Source organism: Chelonoidis abingdonii, chromosome 1 (genome assembly GCF_003597395.2).
Source record: "Chelonoidis abingdonii isolate Lonesome George chromosome 1, CheloAbing_2.0, whole genome shotgun sequence".
In the NCBI taxonomy this organism is placed as follows: Eukaryota; Metazoa; Chordata; order Testudines; family Testudinidae; genus Chelonoidis; species Chelonoidis abingdonii.
This window is the reverse complement of record NC_133769.1, coordinates 130,153,639-130,176,066: the sequence shown is the minus strand read 5'-3', so window position 1 is coordinate 130,176,066 and position 22,428 is coordinate 130,153,639. Positions and strand designations below refer to the sequence as shown.

Here is a 22,428-nt window from a genome sequence, read left to right as displayed (position 1 = left end):
TACAAATATTTCAGATGTATCGCTTTCATATATTGGTAAGCTTTCTGAACTGTACACATTTAAAAATATTTTACCATTCAAAAGTATGTTAAAAAACAAAAACAAAGGAAAAATGTTAAATATGTAAAGTATTAAATTTTCGTTCAAAGCGCATATTTATGCATGATAGATATTGCTATCACTGGAGGAAAAACGAGCAAGTCCTAAAGGCCTTAATTGTTATGAAACAGTTGTTCATAGATTGAGGTAGGAGCAGATGGTGCTTTTATAAATCTTAAGTATTGGGTTGCTGCCAAAGAAACAGGAAAAAATAGGTTTTGAAAAATTGTACCTAGTTACCTGCATATGTCAAATTAAAACACAAAGACTTTAACGTCACTACTTTGTAACATAATCACTAGTGGTAGAAATGCAGGCATGGTACCAAATACATGGGCAACAATGCTGTAAAATAAAACATGACCCATCTGAATGCTTCTATTTGTCCCATGAAAAGAGCTCTTATTGCTCTCAAATTATTCATTAGTTCCCTGGCAGTCAAATTATGAATTATGGAAGAGGTTTTTATATCTTTAATCAATAATTAGAAGATAAATCATGACCTAGCTGTTTATTTTTGTAGTACTCATGGTAATAGCAGAATTTAATTGAAACTGGTGTACAAACTCTCCACTTCAAAGAGAATGTAGCCAGTCAGTTACATTTTGCGGTTTCTACCACAGTAAAGCTCCTTCATTTTTAGCCATAGCTATGAAAGAGAGGAAGGTTTATTTTAATGTTGTCTTAATATACATCAGAAGACGCAATAGTTTAGCTGGAGATCAGACCGACAATACATATCTGTAATATAAGGGTAAAATCCTTTAAAAAATTGTAGTGTCTTCAAAAAAGAAACAAATCTAAACAGTTGAAAGTCTAGAAATTTAAGTTAAGGTACCAAACAAATGGGAATTTCCCGTAGTCTTTTTTGTTACATTTATTAAATATTTGGCATTCATTGGGAGTTGAGAAGCAGAACACTTCGCGTAGTTGTGAAACTCCACAGGGCAGGAGAACAAGGATGCAAGGAAATGGGACTTAGGAACTCTGTGTCAGCCTTGGCTTTTGCTCCAAGCCAGTCTCTGAGTCTGCTTCTCTGTTCTCTCTAATTTTGTTGTTGCTGCCCCTCACTGCTTCTCGTTGTCTTTGCATCTTATCCTTACCAGGCCTCTAAAAGCTACAGAATTGGGTGACCTCCTCAGTAGGTAAGGAGGAATGATGGACTTGATGCAGCCTCTACTGTTGTCCACTACAGTTCTTGCAGTTATATGCCTCCCCCTATACTGGAGGACCAGGATAGTAGGATGCATATAACTCCAAAGCTGATGTGGTAAATAGGAAGGCCTGCAAGATACTCTGATACTAAGCCTGTGGAGCTTGGAGCTCTGCTGTCACTCTGGACTGGTGGTGGATGAAAACATAAGAGTTTTGTAGGAGTGTCACAAATTAGGAGAAGTGAGAGAAAGCTACATGTTGTGCTATCCTTCCTGCAATTTACTTCATATATGATACCACATTGTAAATCCTAAATGCTAGTCCAGCATTTCTCGAATGCAGCCCCCAGTGGATTTTTTTGCATCCACGACAGCCTCCAAAGCATGGGCGGAGATTGGGGACAGGGCAAAGCAGCACCCCCTCCCTGCAGTGCCTAGCTGTTGCTCCTGAATAGCTGTTACTGAGGGCAGTGAGATGCACTGTTTGATGTTTGTGCTGGCGTTGAAGCAGGGGTCTGCATCCTGTACCATACAGCCTCCTTGGGGGTTCTGGGCAGCACCTTTGGAGACATGTGGCGCCAGTGTGCGTGGCACCAGAGGTGACTCTCTTGTCAGTGGAGGCAGCTGCTCCCCCGGGCAGCTCCCCCACTCGCACCCCGCTAAGACACAGAGAACTTGGGTCTCTGCAAGCCCACCTTCCCTGGAGCATGCTCTTGCTGAAGGGCTGCAGGAGGCAGGGACAGAGAGATGAGTTTGTGAGAATCGCCACCAGCAAGAATTGGTTCCTTACAGTTCTGATCCATGTTTAGCAATGGTAATTTATACCAGCAGGGAATCTGCTCTGTGGTTTAATTTTTAACAGTTCCTAAAACACCTAATTGATAATCTAAACTTGCCCTGCAAAATACCCATTATTTTAAGTTTTTTAGAATTGGGTGTCAGTGTGGATTCCACTGTAGATGTGTGTGCACACGAGAGAGGTTTGGGTTTTTTTGTTGTTGTTGCTTTTTTTTTTTTTAATAGCAGTATCCGTTGGGGCCATGCATGTACCCTGTATCTCCTTGTGCTCCTGTACAAGGGTGTAAATGGTAGGGTGATTGCAGTCCTACCTCAGTTCCCTCTTACCCGGTGTGACAGCAAGATAGCACCTGATGAGTGTCCAACCTGCTAGTTCTTAGCTCAGGCTAAATTCCTGCACATCTTCAAGAAAACCTTCAGAACTACCTTTGGTCTTCTACATCGACTGCCATGAACTTTTCATCCATCTGAACTGAACTCTGCAGTCAAATCATCTGTAGGCCACTCCCAGCAGACAGACTTCCTGTACAGGGCTTCTTAAACCTTCAGGCTTTAAGCTCTGTTCATCCTACACAAACATGTAAATCGCAAGGTGAGACTAAAGCTCCATCATTTGGAACAGACCATACAGGTCTCATCAGACCTGAGGAGACAAGCTTCAAAGTTCTGCTAGCAGATCAAGCCAGTTTGATCCAGCGCCCTGTCAAGCAGACAAGTGACCCTAAAGCCTACCACAGGGAAGACAGCGCTGAGTAAAGACCTGGCCCTGAGGGGGCCTGCTCTGAACACAGAGGCAGAGACTGCAAGTAGAGCTCAGTGTCTTTCCATAAGGACAGGCACTTTAAAACCTCTGAAGATAAATCCACAAAGTCATGGATGGTTTTGAGGCTTGGGGAGAAGGAACAGCATATGGTGCAGCACAATCCTCCAGCTCTGATGATGCAACCTTCTACATCAATACTCACTGGAGAGGATCTACGTAGATGAGAACTACGACAGACATTGATGCAGAGACTCATACTGGTACAGATTTTGTTACCAAGAACACCATATACTTCAGTGCCACCCATGGAGGAGGTCTACTCCCAGCTCATCATCTCCAGGGCATGTATTCACCCTGTCTTCCAATGGAGAGCCCTTTCTCCTGTGGTCAGTGGTTTCAATTTACTTTATATAGGGTTCAGCATCCGCCAGGTCATCAGAAATGGCATTAACCTATCCAGTACCTAGCAAGCTAGCCAGCCATATTCCTGTTACATGTCACCGAGGCCCTATTGGGGTTACTTGGACCCACCATTTCAGGCATCCAGAAATTGATCTCCACCAGATCTGAAGAAGAGGTTATTCTCATCAGCGTCCCTGGCCAGACTGCTTATGCCAGAATACCAGGGAGAACCAGATTCAAGGATGAAGCAGCACCAGCACTCTGTATCACTGCCAAAGGAGCCTTTGTCTTCATCACATGACAAGGCAGTATTCTTAGCATTGGTACCATCACCGGATGACTTTAAAGCATTCCAGGAGCTCTTTGTGAGGATTGCTGACGTTCTAGAAATTGAGATGTCTGTCATATTTGAGTATCAGGGGGGTAGCCGTGTTAGTCTGGATCTGTAAAAGCAGCAAAGAGTCCTGTGGCACCTTATAGACTAACACCCTGTTAGTCTATAAGGTGCCACAGGACTCTTTGCTGTCATATTTGAGAAATCCCAGAAGCTATTGGATATATTGTCAGCTTCTTGTCCAGCCAGAATTGCTTTCCCTATAATGAAGGATCTGGCCAAGGTCATGTGGCAGACACTGCTCAAGATAAAGCCCACTGGGAAACAAGTTAAGAAGAGGTACCAGGTACTTCCCACAGAGTTTGTTTTTCTATACTCTTCCCAGTCTTGGCTCTTTAATCATGTTGGTGGTATAAGCAGAGTATCCCTGAAGGACAAGGGCTACAAGGCATGACCTTGTACTCCTGTGCTTGCACACAGCAGCATGTGGCTAATTGTGGGGTGGGAGAGTCTTAGAGCCTGGGCTCCAGCCCAAGCCCAGAGGTCTACTTTGCAATTAAACAGCCCCACAGCCTAAGCCGAAGACATCCGGCACAGGCCAGCCGCGGGTGTCTAATTGCAGTTTAGACATACCCTTAGTGGCCAAGATGACCATACAGATGGTAGTGGATGCTTCTGATGCCACAGCCACATCTAGATGCCAAGTATTGGAGAGTAGCACTTAAATCTCTATTTGATACAGCTGAAACTACCCACTTCCACTGTCCTGGGAAGACACTGCTGCCAGTCACCTTCAATGGTATCCACACTGACCACCTAGTGAAAGAAGAAAGAACAGTTACTTACCCTACAGTAGTTGTCATTCTTTGACATGTTGTAGTCAGTATGGATCTCATAATTCACTCTCTGCCCCTGATTTTTAGAGTCCTCAACTGCAAAAGCTTTGAATTTCAAGGGAACTGAGGGAGGATTGCTGCTGCTGCTCCACTCTTCTTGCTCCTTTCATGGCACAGGACACACATGTAGACCTGATGGATACTGCTCTTCAAACTTCATTCCTCCCTTAACCCCTCTCTCCCTCAAAACCCCCCTCCCCACCCTGATCTTAAGCGTGAGCACCCTCGATGGGATGCACAGAGATTACATCTCAAAGAATCACAGTTACTATAGAGCAAGTAATCGTTTTTTCATATCATTCCAGTATTTACATATACATTTCACACATATAAGTAATAATTTTGCAGAACCTTCCTAGATGAAGATGTATTCTTCCAATGGAGAAATACTGACGAAACATATTTAGCTTAAGTTTCAAAACCATTTGTAACAGTTTTGCCTAGTTTAATCTGATAGCTTTTGCAGGCATTAGTAATTGCGGAATAGCTGGAGTGCTTTGAGTTAGTTAAATAAAATTGAAATAGGACATTTTATTCAATACTTTCCTTCTTTTTTCATTCAGGTACTTTGATTCTGCAGAGTTGAGGAGCAGCACTTTTTCTAAATGGGATGACAATACAGATTCCTTTTGGAAGAAAGAGAGCAGTAACAGAGACACTGACACATTTCTGACTTCAAAAATTACAGACTATGCAGACAGGTATACAGAGATAACTTGTACTAACTTCAGTACAAAGAGCTAAACCTACTCATCTAATTTGAGAGTAGTCCTGATGAGTTAAATGGTACTGCCTGTGAAACTAAGACTAGCAGAATTTGACCAAAACTTTGATCATTAGTAATGAGGTTTCCTTACATATGCAGCATGAGTTTCTTCTGTTTTCCTGTGTAACTTTTTGTGACTTATTACATGTTGACTATTTATTAAGTGTTCAGCATTGTACACAACACAGTCATTCCCCAAAGAGTTTATAATTCAAAAGACATGCACAGAAAAGAAGATTGCAGTGTAAGAGGAAGTAAACCTACACTGTTCCTATATTTTTAGTTATTCTGATCCTGCCCATTTTTCTTCTGTAGACCTTCTGCCTCGTACTTTATTTAAGTTGGACGCTAAATGAATTAAATAGTAATGCACTTGTACAATTGGGACTAAAATTTGTTTAATATATTTACAAGTAACAGTTTTGGTTTTTTTTTAAAATATTGGTCTAAAATAAGCATTTATTATTTTCCACATGGAAATATTTTCAGTTTTATCGTCAATGACTTTCTTTTTCACTTTTGATTTTAAGTTTATTTAAAAGTTAATTTTGCACATATTCATTTATTGACACTATCCAACCTGCATATTAAATGCATAGCCATTCTTAGAAAATAACAGCATGTGATTGTGTAACTAAAGACTGTAGCAAAATGCAATCTTAACACTGACTTTCCTGACTTTAGAGTGTTTATTTGTGAAACCTTGACGTTCTTTTAATGTTATATTTTGTAGAGAATTCTGAATATATTTATTTGCCAGTGAGATGTGGAAGGTAATGATGGTTCAAAGGATTATGAACCTCTGTATTACCGCTAGGCTAAGCCTGCTGTAAACGGTCTCTCATTTTGAACATTATTTGTTACATGTTCACTTTGGGCAGAGTTTAACATAAATGTGGGTTACAGTGTAACTTTTGTAGAATTAATCTAATCCTTGTTGACACCAGTTTTGCTTGCATTTTAATAAATCTTTTTTGAATTAATTCTTCTAATTCAAACCAACAGAACTCATTCAGTTCAGGTTATAGTCAAGTAGTATTTACCTATCTACCTATAAAATTATCACTGAAATATTATGTTTCTGCCATTATATCATTTTTTAAAGAAAAGTTCTTTATATTTCTCATTGTCCTTCTTTCATATTGACTTGCATTTAAAAAAAAAATATAGAAAACTAGGTACATTTTTTGTTTTGGGTAAAAAGAGATAATATTGCTTTCAGCTCAATCATGTTATACTGGATAGAATTTTTAAAAAATTGCATTAATGCTTTAGGCCTACATCTCGTCGTAAACCTGAACATGAGCCACCTTTAAGCATAGATGAGGCACAAAAAAAATTTGGCAATGTCAAAGCTATTTCATCAGATATGTATTTTGGAAAGCAAGACCATACTGATGTAAGTACAAAAGTTTCTTTGCAAAATAAACATTTTTCGATGCTCAAATATTGTGTGATGACTTTAGAAAATTGTGTTACAGTTACTAATAATGGGTAGGGTAGGTAGCTCGGATTGGCTAACGGTCAGAGAGTAGGGTTGCCTTTGGGGAGTTTGCAGAGACATACGGATTTTTATCTGTGTTCTACAGGTAAAAGTCTGTGTAGTCCCTTACTAGGTACCTGAGCAAATGAGCAGGACATGTCAATATACTGTTAGTGATGTTTTATTTTTAATTCTTTTCTAGTATGAAGCTAGGGCTCGTCTAGAGAGACTTTCTGCAAGTTCCTCCATAAGTTCAGCCGACTTGTTTGAAGAGCAAAAGAAGCAACCAGCAGGTACTAAAGGAAGGCAATGAGAAAAACTAAAACTCCAGTGTATAAATGTACTAAGAGTATTAGTTTTCGTTGCACTGTATCAGAAATCTAGCTCTCCCAGTTCCCCACAAGATGAAGTATATAAACTGCATTCTGTGCTTAGCATTTATTACAACAATTCACTCTCAAAACTAGAAGGGCAAGTTTAATTATAAAAATACAAGGAAACTCACAATTAAGATTTTCATAACCTCCCTGAAGGCAAGTAATTTAATATTATTTGAAGCTGATTTTATGCCATGTGTCTATGCAAAAGATAGGCTATGACTTGTGAAGGTAAAGTCTTTTATCAATGGGAAATGATAATCTGTACAAAATAAGATTAAGAAGTCAAGTGGTTCAGTATTTCTGATATATCAGGTAGGTTTATATGCCACATAAGTCATACTAAATAGATTATAATCTTTACATTTGGTAAAAGTCAAAATTATTATTGAGGGAGTAATTGATTCAATAGAGTAGTTACTAGATTTGAAATTCTTCTTCCTTAAATGCCTTAGGGCATATGTGTGTTTAACAAATACTTACTACTAGGCAATATTACTTGCCTAGTTGAGTTTCTGTGAAGAAAGCTATGCAATAGCCCAGTCTATATTATCTCAGTCCTGCCCCGCTTGAATTAACAGGGTGCAATAGCAGGTGGGGTTTGTCATAGGTAGGGTTAGGGGGAGAAGGAGAGAGGATAAAAGGGAAGGTATTGGGTTGGCTGAAATTTAGGCTGGGACATAGTTTCAGCCTTGGTACGTTGTCATTCTAGTCCAGTTATTTATTTGACCAGTCAGCATGGCATGAAGCTATAAAAGACCATGAGACATCAGAGCATTTTAGTACTCTAATTAGTTGGGTTTCAGTTCTGTAGCCAGTGAGGAAAGGGAGATAATTTAAAAAAAATTGTTTGAAGAATAGTTAAAAATTCATAAGTAATAAATATAGTCTAGAAAAGTGAAAAATACCCAACATCCCAATTTCACTTTAAAAAACAGCCACACAATTCAGTTTCAATATCTTAGTTAATTGTGGAAAATTTTTAAAAAAATCATTGTCTTCATTTTGGCTCCAGTGAGAAAACATTTGATATTGTATTGACCTCACTGAGTAAGGTATGCACTGTTAATTTACTGGCTAATGCAGCAGTGTCACTTAGCATGAATTCTCAGATTGAATTTTAGTCAAAAGCACCTAAATTCAAGTAACTTGGAAGACTCTTGATAGGAAGGAAGCCACAGTGACTAACTTAGAACTATGGCAGTTCACTAATATCCTCAGCAGTGTGTGTGTGTGTGTGTGTGTGTATGTCTGTATGTGTATAAAGGGGGACACTAACTTAAAAACTAGTTTTTTCCCCTGAATTTTTAACCTATGTATTAGTGTTATAGTTTATATCTACAATTACTGTAGCAATTAGAAGGGGATTTTTTTTCAGTTTCTTTATTTTGTGCATTTAACCACACTTTTTGTGGAGTCAGTTTCATGTTTCCCCCTCTTATCAGTTCTCTGTGTGGTTTATGTGAGGCTTTCATACAGCAATGGAGGGAGGGGATGGGAAGGAAATAGAAAAATATGATTGTAAAACAAGGATTGGGGGAGGCGTACTGTCTGAAACTACTTTTAACTTCTATTTTAAAAATAGATTCAAATTTGGGTTGAAGCCATCGCTTTAAATATACTATCTTGTTTTAAAATGTCTTGTAGGTATCAATATTTGAGTACAAAGTATTACATCTCGTGAAGACAGTGTAGCATTCTTCTTCGTTACTGACCACTTGAAGAATCCATATGGTTTATGGTACTCTAGGAAGTACATCAAATAAAGATAGAATTTTGTTGCCATAGATGAGAGACTTTTACAAACTCTTTTTGGCTGGTATCACTAAGAAAATAATAAAGGGAGGGAAGATACTGTAACAAGGTAGTAGCTTCTCCTCTGCCCACAATGGGTCCCCTGCCATGCCACAGTCTCTGAGGCAGCTTTATTGTGACAACAAAACAGTTCCTCTATGCACCCTGGGTTACAGTTCCTGGGGAATTTTTCACTTTTCCTTTCAGGTGCCCACTGCCTTCCCTCCCAGGGGACTCTGGCAGTTCTGCTGTGCCTAATTACAGCTTCTGTGTCCTGTTCCCTGAACACTGCCATCCAGGCTTTTCTCCCTGGATGCCCCTTTTCAGAACAGTTCCTCTCAGGTTCCCACTCCCTCCCCTCCCAGGGATCTCTGGCAGTCCTAGCTCTCTAGGGGTCCCTATTCCCATGGAGCAGGCACCCCATGTCTGTGCTCTCTGCCTCTTTCCTGATTGGCATTCAGCCTGACTCTCACAGACTCCCTTTCAAAGGGGTCTCTCCTCCTCTCTAGTCCCAGGTGCTCTCTTTTATAGCTCATTTGGGTCAGCAGATGAGGCAGAGTGCACTGACCCTGCACCCTCTTACAGGGCCAGTATCAGCCTGTGATATACTGTAGTGATTTGTACTGTCCTTTTTAATGCACACAGTAGTCAGTCTGTTACACACTCATCCTTCAACTATGGTGGAGAGGTAGTGTCCTTATCTTCTGACAATTGCCTAACTTTGAGAAGCACACAGACAGTGATTCTCTGTAAAATGAAGGTAATATGAAATTCACCGATTGGCAACAAAAAAGCTATAGAAATTCTCGAGTCCTTGCCAGAATAAAACACCATTTTTTAAATTCAAAGATTCACTTTCGTGAACAGCACTTAGGGTTTATCGTAAAACACTTTCCAAAGTGCGTGTTCTTGTAAAAAATCTCAGGTTAAATGTCTGCATCTTTTTTTTTTAAAAAGAGCTAGGAAAGGCTACAAAAACAGCCTCTAGTGTAATTAATTTCAAAGTTATTGATTGTCAATGGCACTAACTGATCAAGTTTTACTGACAAAAATGCAAGATGCTTCCCAGAAAGCCGTGAGAAGAATTAAGTTGCTTAAGGTGTTAATTTACATTATATCTGAATTATTTATATTTGTTTTTTGGAATTTTCATTTTTATTAATTTGGTTTTCAAAATTAGAAGACCAAAGGATATCTGAAGTGACACAGTTCATAAGACAGTAAAAATTGCAGTTCAGAAACTTGGTTGTGTCTTTGCTACTGTTGTTTCAGATGGGTCTCACAGGTATAAGTGAAACTTGAATCCATATCACAATGTTGATTTGACTAAAGAGTCTGTAGAACACAGGTCTGGTGATACCACTATAGAAATAGCCAATACTGACCTTAAGGGCAGTGCAGAAAATGTATTATTGAAAATGACTTTGCATCTTTCACTACAAATAAATTCTGCTATCCTGAACAGGTTTTAACATTAAATACCAACGTGCATCACTAGTGTCTTAGAAATTATGGGTGGGAAGGTACCAATTCAAATTATCATTGGTCACTAAAACAGCCATGGTGTAGACTTGCCATTAGAGACGACAAGGGTGTAGTTTTAATAGAAAGTTTGGCATCTTTTGCCTTTTGAGAGTCTAAAATAGTGACAAATTCTTGCTGAATAAAACGAGCAAGAATTTTTGCAAGTGGTCAGAATAGTTGTTTTGATTGTGGTTATAGGAAAAAAGCTCTTTTCTTAAGGAAAGAATATAAAAAATTGGAGGGATGATATCTGATCAGATTACCCATAATGTAAGATGCAGTCTTATAGGACTGCATCTTTTTCCTTATTGCCCATAAGGTATCATTTCACTGTAGTGGAAAAGTGAGAAAAGAATATGTTTTGCAGCCATCGGAAGAAGATAAGGAATGATGATGAGGCATGATCCACAGATAAGGAAATTTAAAATTGCACTTTGGCATATAACTTAGTTAATGTGCATTTACCTTATAAGTTACATGCTGCAGTAGCAAGCAACTCTTTTTGTATTTTGAGCCATGTTAGTGTATTGTGAAGCCCATAACTGAAGTACCTTAAAAATATTTTTAAAAGCTCAAATTGAGTTTGATATTATGCAGTGAATTTACTGATTGCTCAAAAAATTTGAGTGTTCACCCTTGATGTTTCTGAATATGTTTCTGCCACTGTTTAATCACTAGGATTCTTAGTGCGACCTTTTGTAACACTATGGGTCTGACCATTAGGTTGTCTATACAAGCATCAACCTGTTAATTTCTGATTGAGCTTCCTGATTGTCTTGACCCTATAACTTCTGACCTTTCCTATAAAAGGAACAGTTATAGAAAAATTATGCCTTCTGAAGAAGCAGAGTTCAACTGTTTGTATTACACACCATATGAAGCTGCCAGCATCTAGAAAAGTCTTGTAATAAATGTCACATTCTGAGGTGCAGTCCAGACCAATGAAGAATTGTCATATCTTACCATGTAACCCCGAGTGCTTCACAACGCCTTGCTACTGTGATTTTCTGCCTGGGACACTCACGGTCAGCAACAAGTATGCACTCTATGTATTGGGCAACCCTGGTCCAATACTTTGGATCCTGGAGCCTGCCTACAATATCAGAGACTTCCACTGGTCTTCACAAGTCTTGGTTAACAACTGGTAAGGAAACTCCACGCTCTCCCAGCCCCAATTTTTCCCAAAAATGTGTGTTCTAAAACGTCCAACCTGATCTTGGAACAAGCAGAGGAATGTTAAGGTCCATTGCTCCTTTAAAGAGTCAGTATTCAACAGTTTGTTACTTTAACTGGAGTTAACAGAGAGTTGAATTTAAACACAGCACTGGACTGGATGACATTAAAAATAAAACAAGTTTAGTTACGGAGATGGATCTTAAGTGAATATAAGAATTAAAGTGAGAAATGGTTACAAGAGAAATAAAGATAAAATGTTTTCTAGTAACTAAAATTTAAGCTAGATTAGGTACAAGGTAAAATCCTTGTCACATGTTTCCATCAAGATTCCTGACCAGACTCCTGGGTCACAATTGATCCCCCAAAGTCAAAGGGCTGGCACCTTTGTCATCTTAGGGAAAAGATGGATAACGCAGGGTTCTTCGAAGAGTGTCCCTGTAGGTCCTCTACTTTAGGTGTCTTGACGCCCTGTGCTTGTAATCAGAGATTTGTAGTAGCAGTGCCCCAGTTGGCCATGCATGTGCGACATCTGTCTCTCACCACTCCCAAGTGGCCATTTAGCGTGCGCAGCCAACCGTCTCTCAGTTCCTTCTCTACCACCTTTGGCTAGAGTCAGAAAGACAGCAGCGGCTGTCTATCTCGTAAAATTGCTTATATGACCATCTCTGTTTATCCCTTTTGCTGGTTTTCTTTTGTTTTCTTATCCTTATTTACTGATTTTTAAAAAACAAAGTGTTATTTTGTTTGCCCGCCCACCACCAGCGGGTCTCTGCCAGTGGTGACCTTCACCTTAGGCATGCCTGGTTCCCCCTGGCTTTAAACATTGTCTGATCTACAGGCTATCTGTTACTGTATCGGATGGTCATGCTGTCTCGGGGAAACCCATATACTACAGAAGTGTCCACATTGCAAGAAATTATCTGCCAGGACACTGAAAGCCAGGGACCTCCAACAAAAACTAGTAATGATGGAGAAATCCCTTAGGCCAGCCTCTGACCTAGAGTCCAGGACTTCTCCTGGCCAACGGTCTCCAGCGGCAGCCTCAGACAAGGGCTGCACACAAACCGTGTCTAAGGACCCTGCATCTAAGAAATGAGAGTGAAGGATTCCCTCAAATGGTGGATACAACCGCAAAACATCTGTTCAGGGGTCCCATTCCAACAAAAAACTCCCACTATAACAATCACCACAGATGCCTCTGTAGTGGGATGGAGAGTCCATCTGGACAACGCCATCATCCAGGGATGCTGGTCCCCAGCAGAAACCAACCTACATATAAACATTCTAGAGCTCTGGGCAGTAACAAAAGCATGCAAACACTTCCTTCTGCTTATCCACAACAATACCATCAAAGTCCTCATGGACAACACAGCCCCCATGTTTCATATAAACCGACAGGGCAGAGCTTGATCATACCCTTTCTGCATCAAGGCAGTCCACCTATGACAATGGTGCATAGCCAACAATATAGACATTTCTGCAGTTTACCTGCCAGGACTTGAGAATACCACGGAAGACCATCTGAGCAGACACTTCTCACAAACCCCTGAGTGGGAGATGGACTACGAGACCCTCGTGACTATATTCAACCAGTGGGGGTTCCCTACTATAGACTTATTTGCAACAGCTCGCAATACAAAATGCCCTCAATATTGCTGCCAAGCGGGGCTCAGCCGCCACTCACTGGGCGATGGCCTCCCCACAAAATGGGAAGCACCACTAATGTACGCGTTCCCCCTGATTTCTCTAGTAAGCCAAGTATTACACATCAGACAGGACAAAGCCAGAGTCGTACTCATTGCACCAACCTGGCTCAGACAGACGTGGTTCCCATACCTAACACAGATGGTGGTGAAACCTCCTTGAACCCTTCCACAACTTCCTCACTTCCTGACACAGAAGGCCGGCCGTGTCATTCACCCCAACCTAGTGGTTCTCCGCCTAAAGGCCTTGGTTCATCCATGGCTAATGGGACTGGATCATGATTACTCTGAAAAAGTTAAAAGATTTTCTCTTGAATAGTCACAAACGGAGCACACGCAAGACTTATGCTCATAAGTGGATACATTTCTGCACCGGGTATGAGGCTTATCGTATGTCTCCTCATTCTGTCCCTCCACCCAGAGTCCTGGACTATATACTAGGTCTTAAAAAGACGTGCCTCTCCAATAGCTGCATAAAGGTAAGCTTAGCAGCAGTCACCTCACTACATAAGGTAGATGGAACTACCATCTTTGCTCATCCAAACCTTAAATGATTCTTAAAGGGCATGACCAGCATCTACCCTCCCATAAAATACCCTACTCCTATACAGGACTGTGATGGGGTTCAACTCACCACCGCTGGCACCCCCTGTCAGTCACTCCAGGAATTAGCTCTTGACCACTCCGGGACATCTTCGCCGCATGGTAGGCCGCGTGGTAGCTCGCCTGTTGTCTCCGTTCTGCTGCCCTTGGACCCGCGTTGCTCCCTGCTCAGTGGCGTCCTCTTCAGGACAGTCTTCATCCACTTCAGGACACTGCCCTCCAGCAGTACCCACTACTGTGGTCTCACCCCCTTCCAGCAGAGGAAGGGTTGTTAACTGCAGTCCTTCTGTTTGTCTCTCTCTCTCTCCCTGCCCACCTAATTCTCCACAACTGAGAAGACAAAAGGAGACAGCCATTGAACTCTAGGGGAGGGGTCCTGACTTGCAAATTTGGTCAGTAATCTGCTGGAGCCTGAGGTGAGAGAGTTTACTTTGCAACTAAGCTAGTTTCGTAAGTAGATACTAGTGAGAGTGTTCTCTTTTTTTTTTTTTTTTTTCTTGTAATCATTTCTAACTTTTATACCTCGCTACTTGTCCTCACTTAAAATCTCTCTTTGTTGTTAATAAGCTTGTTTTACTGTTTTATCTAATCCAGTCTTTTTAAATTTGAAGTGTCTGTATAGCTGTTTGAGGTAATGAACTGGCATATTATTTCTATAAAGAAATAATGCATTAAATACATTTGTATTGGCCAGGAGAGGGTTGGGCAGCACAGGACAAAGATTTCTGGGGGAAGATCTGCGACTGGGGGTGTGTTGAGGTCACCCTGCAGTATAACTCAGGCTGGTGAGAGACCAGGTGTACCTGGCAGGCTGCAGTTACACACAGACACTCCAGGTGTGGCTTGCATGCTGGAAGGCTGTTTGTGAGCAGCCCAGGTGAGAGCTACTGTAAGGCACACAAGATTGCAAGACAGGGGTGACACCACTACTCATTTCCCTCTGGAATTGTCTGCTAAAATGCAAATTGTTTAGTTCTTCAAATAATGGTACCTATGTGTATTTCACATGTGGGATGCACCTGAGTCTGGAAGAAGTGTCCATTAACCTGCATATGCGTGGTGCATCCCCTTGTGCTTCAAGCCAAGGGTATAATAGATGGTGTGGGTCAATGTCTCTTCAGTTCCCTCTTACCGCCACATGGCCTGAGTCGGAACCCCTGTTCCTGCACACTCTGTTTTGCTAAGAGAGTGACCACTCATTGTTCTGTATATATAGTTGCAAATAATTGTATTTTGTTGTTTTAGTGATATATACACTAGTGTAGTTCTTTCCCTGTTTGGGGAACTTTCTCCACCTGGGGACTATGCCCCAGATTCCATAATTTTAAAAATTGTTTCTCTTGCCTGCATTCATTATCTGTGAGTGACAAGTATCAGAGCTGTCTTTACTGCCACGACAAGACACACATAGACTCATGGCCTTTAAAGTCAGAAGGGGCGATTATGATCATCTCGTCTAACCTCCTGCACAATTCAGGCCACAGAATCTCACCCACTCACTCCTGTAACAAGCCTCTAACTTATGTCTGAGTTATTGAAGTCCTCAAATTGTGGTTTAAAGAGGCAAGATGCAGAGAATCCTCCAGCAAATGACCCGTGCCCCATGCTGCAGAGGAAGTCAAAAAATCTCCAGGGCCTCTGCCGATCTGCCCTGGAGGAAAATTCCTTCCCGACCCCGAATATGGCAATTAGCTAAACCTTGAGCATGTGGGCAAGACTCATCAGCCAGCACCCAGGAAAGAATTCTCTGTAGTAACTCAGATCCCATCTAACATCCCATGACAGGCCATTGGGTATATTTACTGCTAACAATCAAAGATCAATTAACTGCCAAAATTAGGCTATCCCATCATACCATCCCCTCCATAAACTTATCAAGCTTAGTCTTGAAGCAGATATGTCTTTTGACCCCACTACTCCCCGTGGAAGGCTGTTCCAGAACTTCACTCTTCTAATGGTTAGAAACCTTCGTCTAATTTCAAGTCTAAACTTCCTGATGGCCAGTTTATATCCATTTGTTCTTGTGTCCACATTGGTACCGAGCTTAAATAATTCCTCTCCCTCCCTGATATTTATCTCTCTGATATATTTATAAAGAGCAATCATATCTTCCCGCAGCCTTCTTTTGGTTAGGCTAAACTTGCCAAGCTCTTTGAGTCTCCTTTCCATTCCTTGGATCATCCTAGTAGCCCTTCTCTGTACCTGTTCCAATTTGAATTCATCCTTCTTAAACATGGGAGATCAGAACTGCACACAGTATTCCAGATGAGGTCCCACCAGTGCCTTGTATAATGGTACTAACGCCTTCTTATCTTTACTGGAAATACCTCGCCTGATGCATCCCAAGACCGCATTAGCTTTTTTAACAGCCATGTCATATTGGCGGCTCATAGTCATCCTGTGATCATGGCTTGCTGCTCCATCTGCAAGTCTTTCATTCCCCGAACACAGGAAGCTCGAGAGCTTTGCCCCCATAAGTACTTGATGGAGGAAGCCATTAGACTGAGGGCACATTCTGGTCCTGGACCAGTGAAGTCCCTGGTAGCAACCATCACTGGCAGTGAGAGCCCCTCCAATCCCCTCATGTGCCCCCGATCCATTGGTATTGAAGACAAAGGACAAGTATCAACATTAGAGTAAAAAACATTGTCACGAGCATAAGAGCAGATCCCCATCATAGATTGCTCCTAAGCACAGCATTTCTTCCCCTAGCTGGGCCAAGTTGGGTGAGATGTGCGCAGATCCAACTGAACCAATGTCCAAGCTTCCACATGTGGAGAGTAAGACTAGGTGCAAACGGGATCCAATGGTGCCAGTGACTGCCCTGGTACCCATGCATTTGGAACACTCACCAGTGTGTGTTCCCATCTTGCCAGTTCCCATCTCTGCACCTCCTGGATAGGCTGACCCTGCAGAAACCGCTTAGGCCCTCTGACGTTTCCTATGGCATCACCCTAAATTCCTCCCAAAGGTAGTATTGGAATTACACCTATACCAGTGCATCCATCTTTGAAGTGAAATACAGCAGCTGTTTAACAACACTCAGCAAGACTAGGTAACAGTTTAGGAAAGGAAATTAGTAATATTGTATCTAATTGAAACTGCAGGAGGACTCTTATATGTTGGCAGAGTGTAATTGCTCAACTTGGTATATGGAGTGTACAGTTTTAGAAAATAGCGTGTTTGGTAGGAATATGTACAAATTCTCAAATGGAAATATGAAAATATAAAGCAAGAGGAGTCTGAGTAATTTGATTAGTTGTTTTAGATCTAAAGATTACTTTTAATTTTTAGAACTTTAATTGGTACGGACATTCAGACATTCATGGGATTGGTGTTCAATGTGGTAGATAATAGCTCTAAAAACACGCTATTTTTAATACAATATCACTATAAAATGTTTTTTTTATCCCCTATATAGGAAATTACAGTATTGCAAATGTCTTGCCTTCAGCTCCTGATATGGCTCAGTTTAAACAAGGAGTGAAATCAGTGGCTGGAAAACTTTCTGTTCTTGCTAATGGAGTCATGACTTCTATACAGGTTAGTAAATTAGGAAAGTAAGAAATATTAAAAAAACAGGATAGATATTGAAGTTTTGTCATGAGGATTTAGTCACATGATTCCTGTTAATGAACTCCTTTGGAGGGAAGGGGGGGAGGTTAATCATTTTTATATAATGTAGCTGAAATGTCAGAGAACTTTCATAACAGATGGTAAAATATTTAAGGCTTTTTATGACTTTCCAATTAATAATTCACTTTTCTTAGAGAAGTTTCCATGTGTACAGTTGAGACTCTTAAAAATGACTGACATGTTCCTTTTCTTATAGTAATTGAACGTGCATTCTATCAAGCAAATTTGTTGCTCATATCCCATTTTAGAGTAACTAGTAGTAATTTAACTGTTAGGCTTTTGTCTCTGTAGCTGATGTGATAGAAGAATGTACTACAGAGTCCCTGGATGGAAGGACCAATATTTTAAAATATAGCTGCTGAAAGTTAAAATCCTAAATTCATAATTAGGCACCTAAGTAAGAGGCCTGGTTTTGAAAAGTACCAAATGTCCATCAAATCCCATTGAGCTCAGATTAAATCAGTGAGCGCTGTTAGGTGTTTGACATTTTTGAAATTCAAGAGCCCAATATTAAGCTCTTATTTTTGAAAATCTTGGCCAGTTTTCTAAATGTGGCGGCTTTAAAAATTAAACTTCACTTACTTTTAATGACTATTACTGTATTTAATTTATCTTGCTGTGGAACACATGCCCGTGAGTATTTTGTTCTTTTCTTTTTTTTTAGGACCGATACAGTTCTTAACCAGTTGCATATCAACATAATTAAGTACACTAAAGAAGAATTTCCAGATACGCCAGTGATCACATTGCTGATTGAAATGAAGGCCGTCTTAAGGCTCTAGAATATTTTCCAAGTTGTTTTGCCATTTTTGTTTACCATGTTACTTTCTGGTTCTTGGAATTTTTTGACTGTCACTTTATTTTTATGTAGCAAAAACCTTGTAGTAACTTGTTACATCATTTATGCTTTTGTTCCTTTATAGTGTTGTATCTTCCAATGTCCTTAGTGTTACATACAGTACATCTCTCTCTCTTCCTCCTACCCCCCAAGTTGGCTGAAGGGCAGAGAAGAAAAAGGTGGCTAGATGGATGCTTTACATGGAAAGATGAGATTACTGATCTGAATCTCTGCACCTGTAGTCATAAACCTCAGGTGCTACATGTATACATAGTTTGGCTGCTGACAATTTTTGTGTCCTGTAGAAATGAAATCTTAATTTAAAAAAATCATACATTGAGATGGTATTTAGTGTATTATAGCAAAATACAGGACTTGATTTGGACCTTTGCTTGTCAGGAAATAGAAGCTCTTGAAATTCATGTTGTTTAGCATTAAAATGACAAGGGAATATTACCTTTAGAGCATTATTTCCTCTAGAAAATATTTTGTTTAGGGTGAGGTATGAGATATATAAATACTCAGAGTATGTAAGGTAACAAACTTAATTTTGTCATGGGATCTATTTATTCATAACTTTGAGAATTATTACAAAATTGCAATGTAGTCTCCTTAAGTGCTTTTAAACAATCAGTATCGTGTACAAAATGAACAAAATTCAAGTATACATAATTATAGGGACAAATAGAGTAGTTTAATTGACTATTTAGTTTTGTTAAGTATTTTTAGAACAATCTTAGTTTTCTGATAACTTTCGAAATATGTGAATAAGAAAATATAGTGGGGTTGTGTTTTAGACAGCCTGGAATTTGCCATTGACAAAGTATATTGCAAATTTTGTGGATCTTAAAAAAAAACCCAAAATGAGCTTCCAACTGATTCTGTTCTATAGCTTTATTTAAACAAATCTCAAATTTGTAAACTGCTAATACCTAATAAAAACAATTGAAATCAGTTGTATTTTTCTTACACACATGTATGCAGGAGGCCAGTCTTTAGTTTCTTAACTCACCACACTTTTGGTCTCTATACTAATGCTGTGCTTGCTGTTTGGAATTTGTCTTTAATTAAAATACAGCAAAGTGGCCATTTCATATCAGTTTGCTGTGTTTGTAAAAAACACTGCTGATTTGGGGTGGGGAAAGGAACATACAGTGCTAGTAGCTTTTTGTGTATTAAGATTTTAATGTAGTGTCCAGATGTATCTACATTTCCTATCTAACTGACCAAATTTGATTCAAGCTCTTCTTTCAATTTAATCTTTACTTGCTGCTCTGTCTGATACATCCTGGTTTATTAATCCAAAAATCCTTTATTTTTTTATAAGAGCTGTACACATCTGGGCTTTTTTCTGGCTAACTACACAGCTTTACTTTAGTGGACAGTGTCGTCATCGTTGTTTCAGCCCTGATATCTAGTTACAGAAGACTTGAACTGCTTTTATAAATTCCACCTCACGTTGTATAAGGAAATGCCATGTTAGAAACATCCATGCATAAATAATGGTATTAATGAAATGTTGTTATATGAATGAGGTGATTATTCACAGTCTTGGTTCTATGGAAAGACTGGTATGTATATCGTGAGGAACATTTTTTTTCTCGCATGTGCTCTGTAGAAAGAACAAATCACAAGTGGGAAAGGTTGATAAATTATAAATAAGCATAAATGTAACCATAACAAATTACAGGTAATGTCTGTCAGAATAAAACCCCTCAGTTATCTTAAAAGCAAACATACCATAGAAAAAATCTGATTTACATTCTTTCTGATAGTTAAAAAAGCAAAACAAAAAACAGTAATGTTGTGGAGGGAATATAACAGGGGTGGCCAGACTTACTGACCCTCTGAGTCACAAATATAATCTTCAGAAGTTTGAGAGCCACAAGACACAACCTTTACGCATGCATTTAAAAAAAATTGTAACATCCTACTTACTATATCATGGCTAACTACTGCTAAAGCAAGAGGCCTTGTGGGTCTCCATCCGTCATTAGGTTTGTCTTCAAGATCCAGCTCTTTGATTATATTTTTGAACTGTCGATGAGTCTTCCTATTTGACCGTATAAAATTTACAATTTCTAGGACCGTTTTTGTAACATTTTCATACTTGGAGTATCTGCCTGCGAGATGTTCATGATGGATGATACCGTGAACAGGGAGAAACTCCAGATATTTGGGATCGTTTTTCAAGAGTCTGATAAGGCCTACTTTTTCCTCCCACCGTTGCAGGTGCTCCATCTGTTGCAACATTGACAAGTTTGTCCAACAGTACGTCAGCATTTGTCAATGCTTTATGTCAACAATGCAGGTTTTTCTTTTAGCGCCACTAAGACCAACATTTCTTCTTTCATACATAGAAACACAGTGAACAAATATTGCTAGTTGTGGTTTTTCTTGTATATCTGTAGATTTGTCAACAACTAGGCTGTATGGTAGAGAATTCTTTAGATCCGTTTTGCGTCTTGCTTGCAACATCAGCACTGATCTGGGGAGATACGCCTTTCCACAGGGTGGTGTGAAATTGGAATGTGCTTTATTAGTCATTGAAGTTTTGTGTTACTTGGATCTAAAAGTGCAACCACTTCTGCGATATTCTTCATAACAAATTCTTCCTCACAATATGGACGTTTAGCATGAGTGATATTCCATGATGTAACAAAACTAGCTTTGGTCATTGTGTCAACTTCCTTACTGTGCTAAAAGTAATGTCTGTTGACTGTTTAGGCATAATTTTCATGTGGTTAGCTTATTTTTCCTTAATTCTGTTTCAGGAGGGTATTTAGATGAAAGGTTATTGTGATTCATTTCATAGTGATGTTTCAAGTTGCTCGCTTTGTAGTGAGTGAATGATGCATTGCAGGTAAGGCACAGGGGTTTGCCATCTTTAACAGTGAATGCAAAATCTTCCTCTCATTCTGGCTTAATACTTTGGTTTTCTTCTTCATACTTGTATTCTTACAATTTGAAGATGTCATTGTCATCCACAAAATTAATGTAGGATTAACACTTAAAGCTAAAATTATTCAAATGTGACTTATGAATAGTAAACACAGCCTGTATTCTGTGGAATGCAAGGAGATCATGAGCACACAAGGTGCACACAGCACGGAATACTGAATGGTGCAAGTTCCTGACATAATATGCATGTGCGAGCGTCTCTGTCCGTCAGTCTCACTCTCACACCATTGGGTTCACCAGGGCTTAAATTCTCTTGAAGTACTTCCTGGAGCCCCCCATGTGTGTGCCTCCCGTGCCCCCACCCCCATTCTCTGCCTTCCAGATTGAGATGCAAGGGTGCAGAAGCCCTGAACCCCAGTGTGCTCACCCCATGCAGAGTTAAAGCCGTGAGGCCCATCACACACGCACCATGCGTAGGGCTAAAGCCCTGAGACCCTCCTCCTCATAGGGCAGAAGCCCCTACCCCCACCACCCTGCCACAGGGCAGAAGCCCCAAGCTCCCCCCCGCCCCCAGTCTGGTAAGCAGAGAATGTGGGGGGACCCAAGGGGGATTCCATGAGCAGCAGTTTGGCCATGCCTGGAATACAAGCCTAGAATTTTAACAAAACTTTGTCTGAAGGAGTGATAGAGATACAGTATTTTTAGAGAATCTTTGTCCAACTCAGTGTGTTCAAGACAGGAAGGCTTGTGTTTTTCTTTTACATATTTTGACAATTTCTGTGTTTAAAAAAAAAAAAAATCACTAGCACAGCATGTTGCAGTACACTGCACTCTGAAGACTTCCATTATTTTTTGCTATCATTAGTGAGTGCACAAACTATATGAGGATGGTATCAGGCTGGTCATTCTCAGTTAATCAAACAGGGCAAGTAGTGGAGACTTTCAGTTTTTCTCCTGGGAAGCGAATCCACAGCAAGGATTCTGAGCAATTAAACACTTTGCTACAGGGCAATGATATATTTTTTTCCTGGATGGAATTCAGGTCCTGGCACAAAAGCATGGAAGGTAGTTGTGTCATAAACAGATAGCTAAGGGTTAATGTTTCTTTTACCTGTAAAGGGTTAACAAAGGGAACCAAACACCTGACCAGAGGACCAATCAGGAAACCGGATTTTTCAAAG

At 40.1% G+C, this 22,428-nt stretch overlaps 1 protein-coding gene across 2 annotated transcripts in view; it reads left to right on the top strand.

Moving 5' to 3' along the window:
• Positions 1–19,300, top strand: part of ARFGAP3 (ARF GTPase activating protein 3) — a 90,843-nt gene extending 71,543 nt beyond the window's left edge. For both annotated transcript variants that reach the window (XM_032762497.2, XM_032762496.2), the window contains 5 exons: positions 5,010–5,147; positions 6,488–6,611; positions 6,898–6,988; positions 17,294–17,415; positions 18,173–19,300. In XM_032762497.2, coding sequence (XP_032618388.1) covers positions 5,010–5,147; positions 6,488–6,611; positions 6,898–6,988; positions 17,294–17,415; positions 18,173–18,190 — 493 coding nt within the window. In that variant the 3' untranslated portion in view covers positions 18,191–19,300. The remainder of the gene's footprint in view (positions 1–5,009; positions 5,148–6,487; positions 6,612–6,897; positions 6,989–17,293; positions 17,416–18,172) is intronic.
• Positions 19,301–22,428: the final 3,128 nt, after the last annotated feature.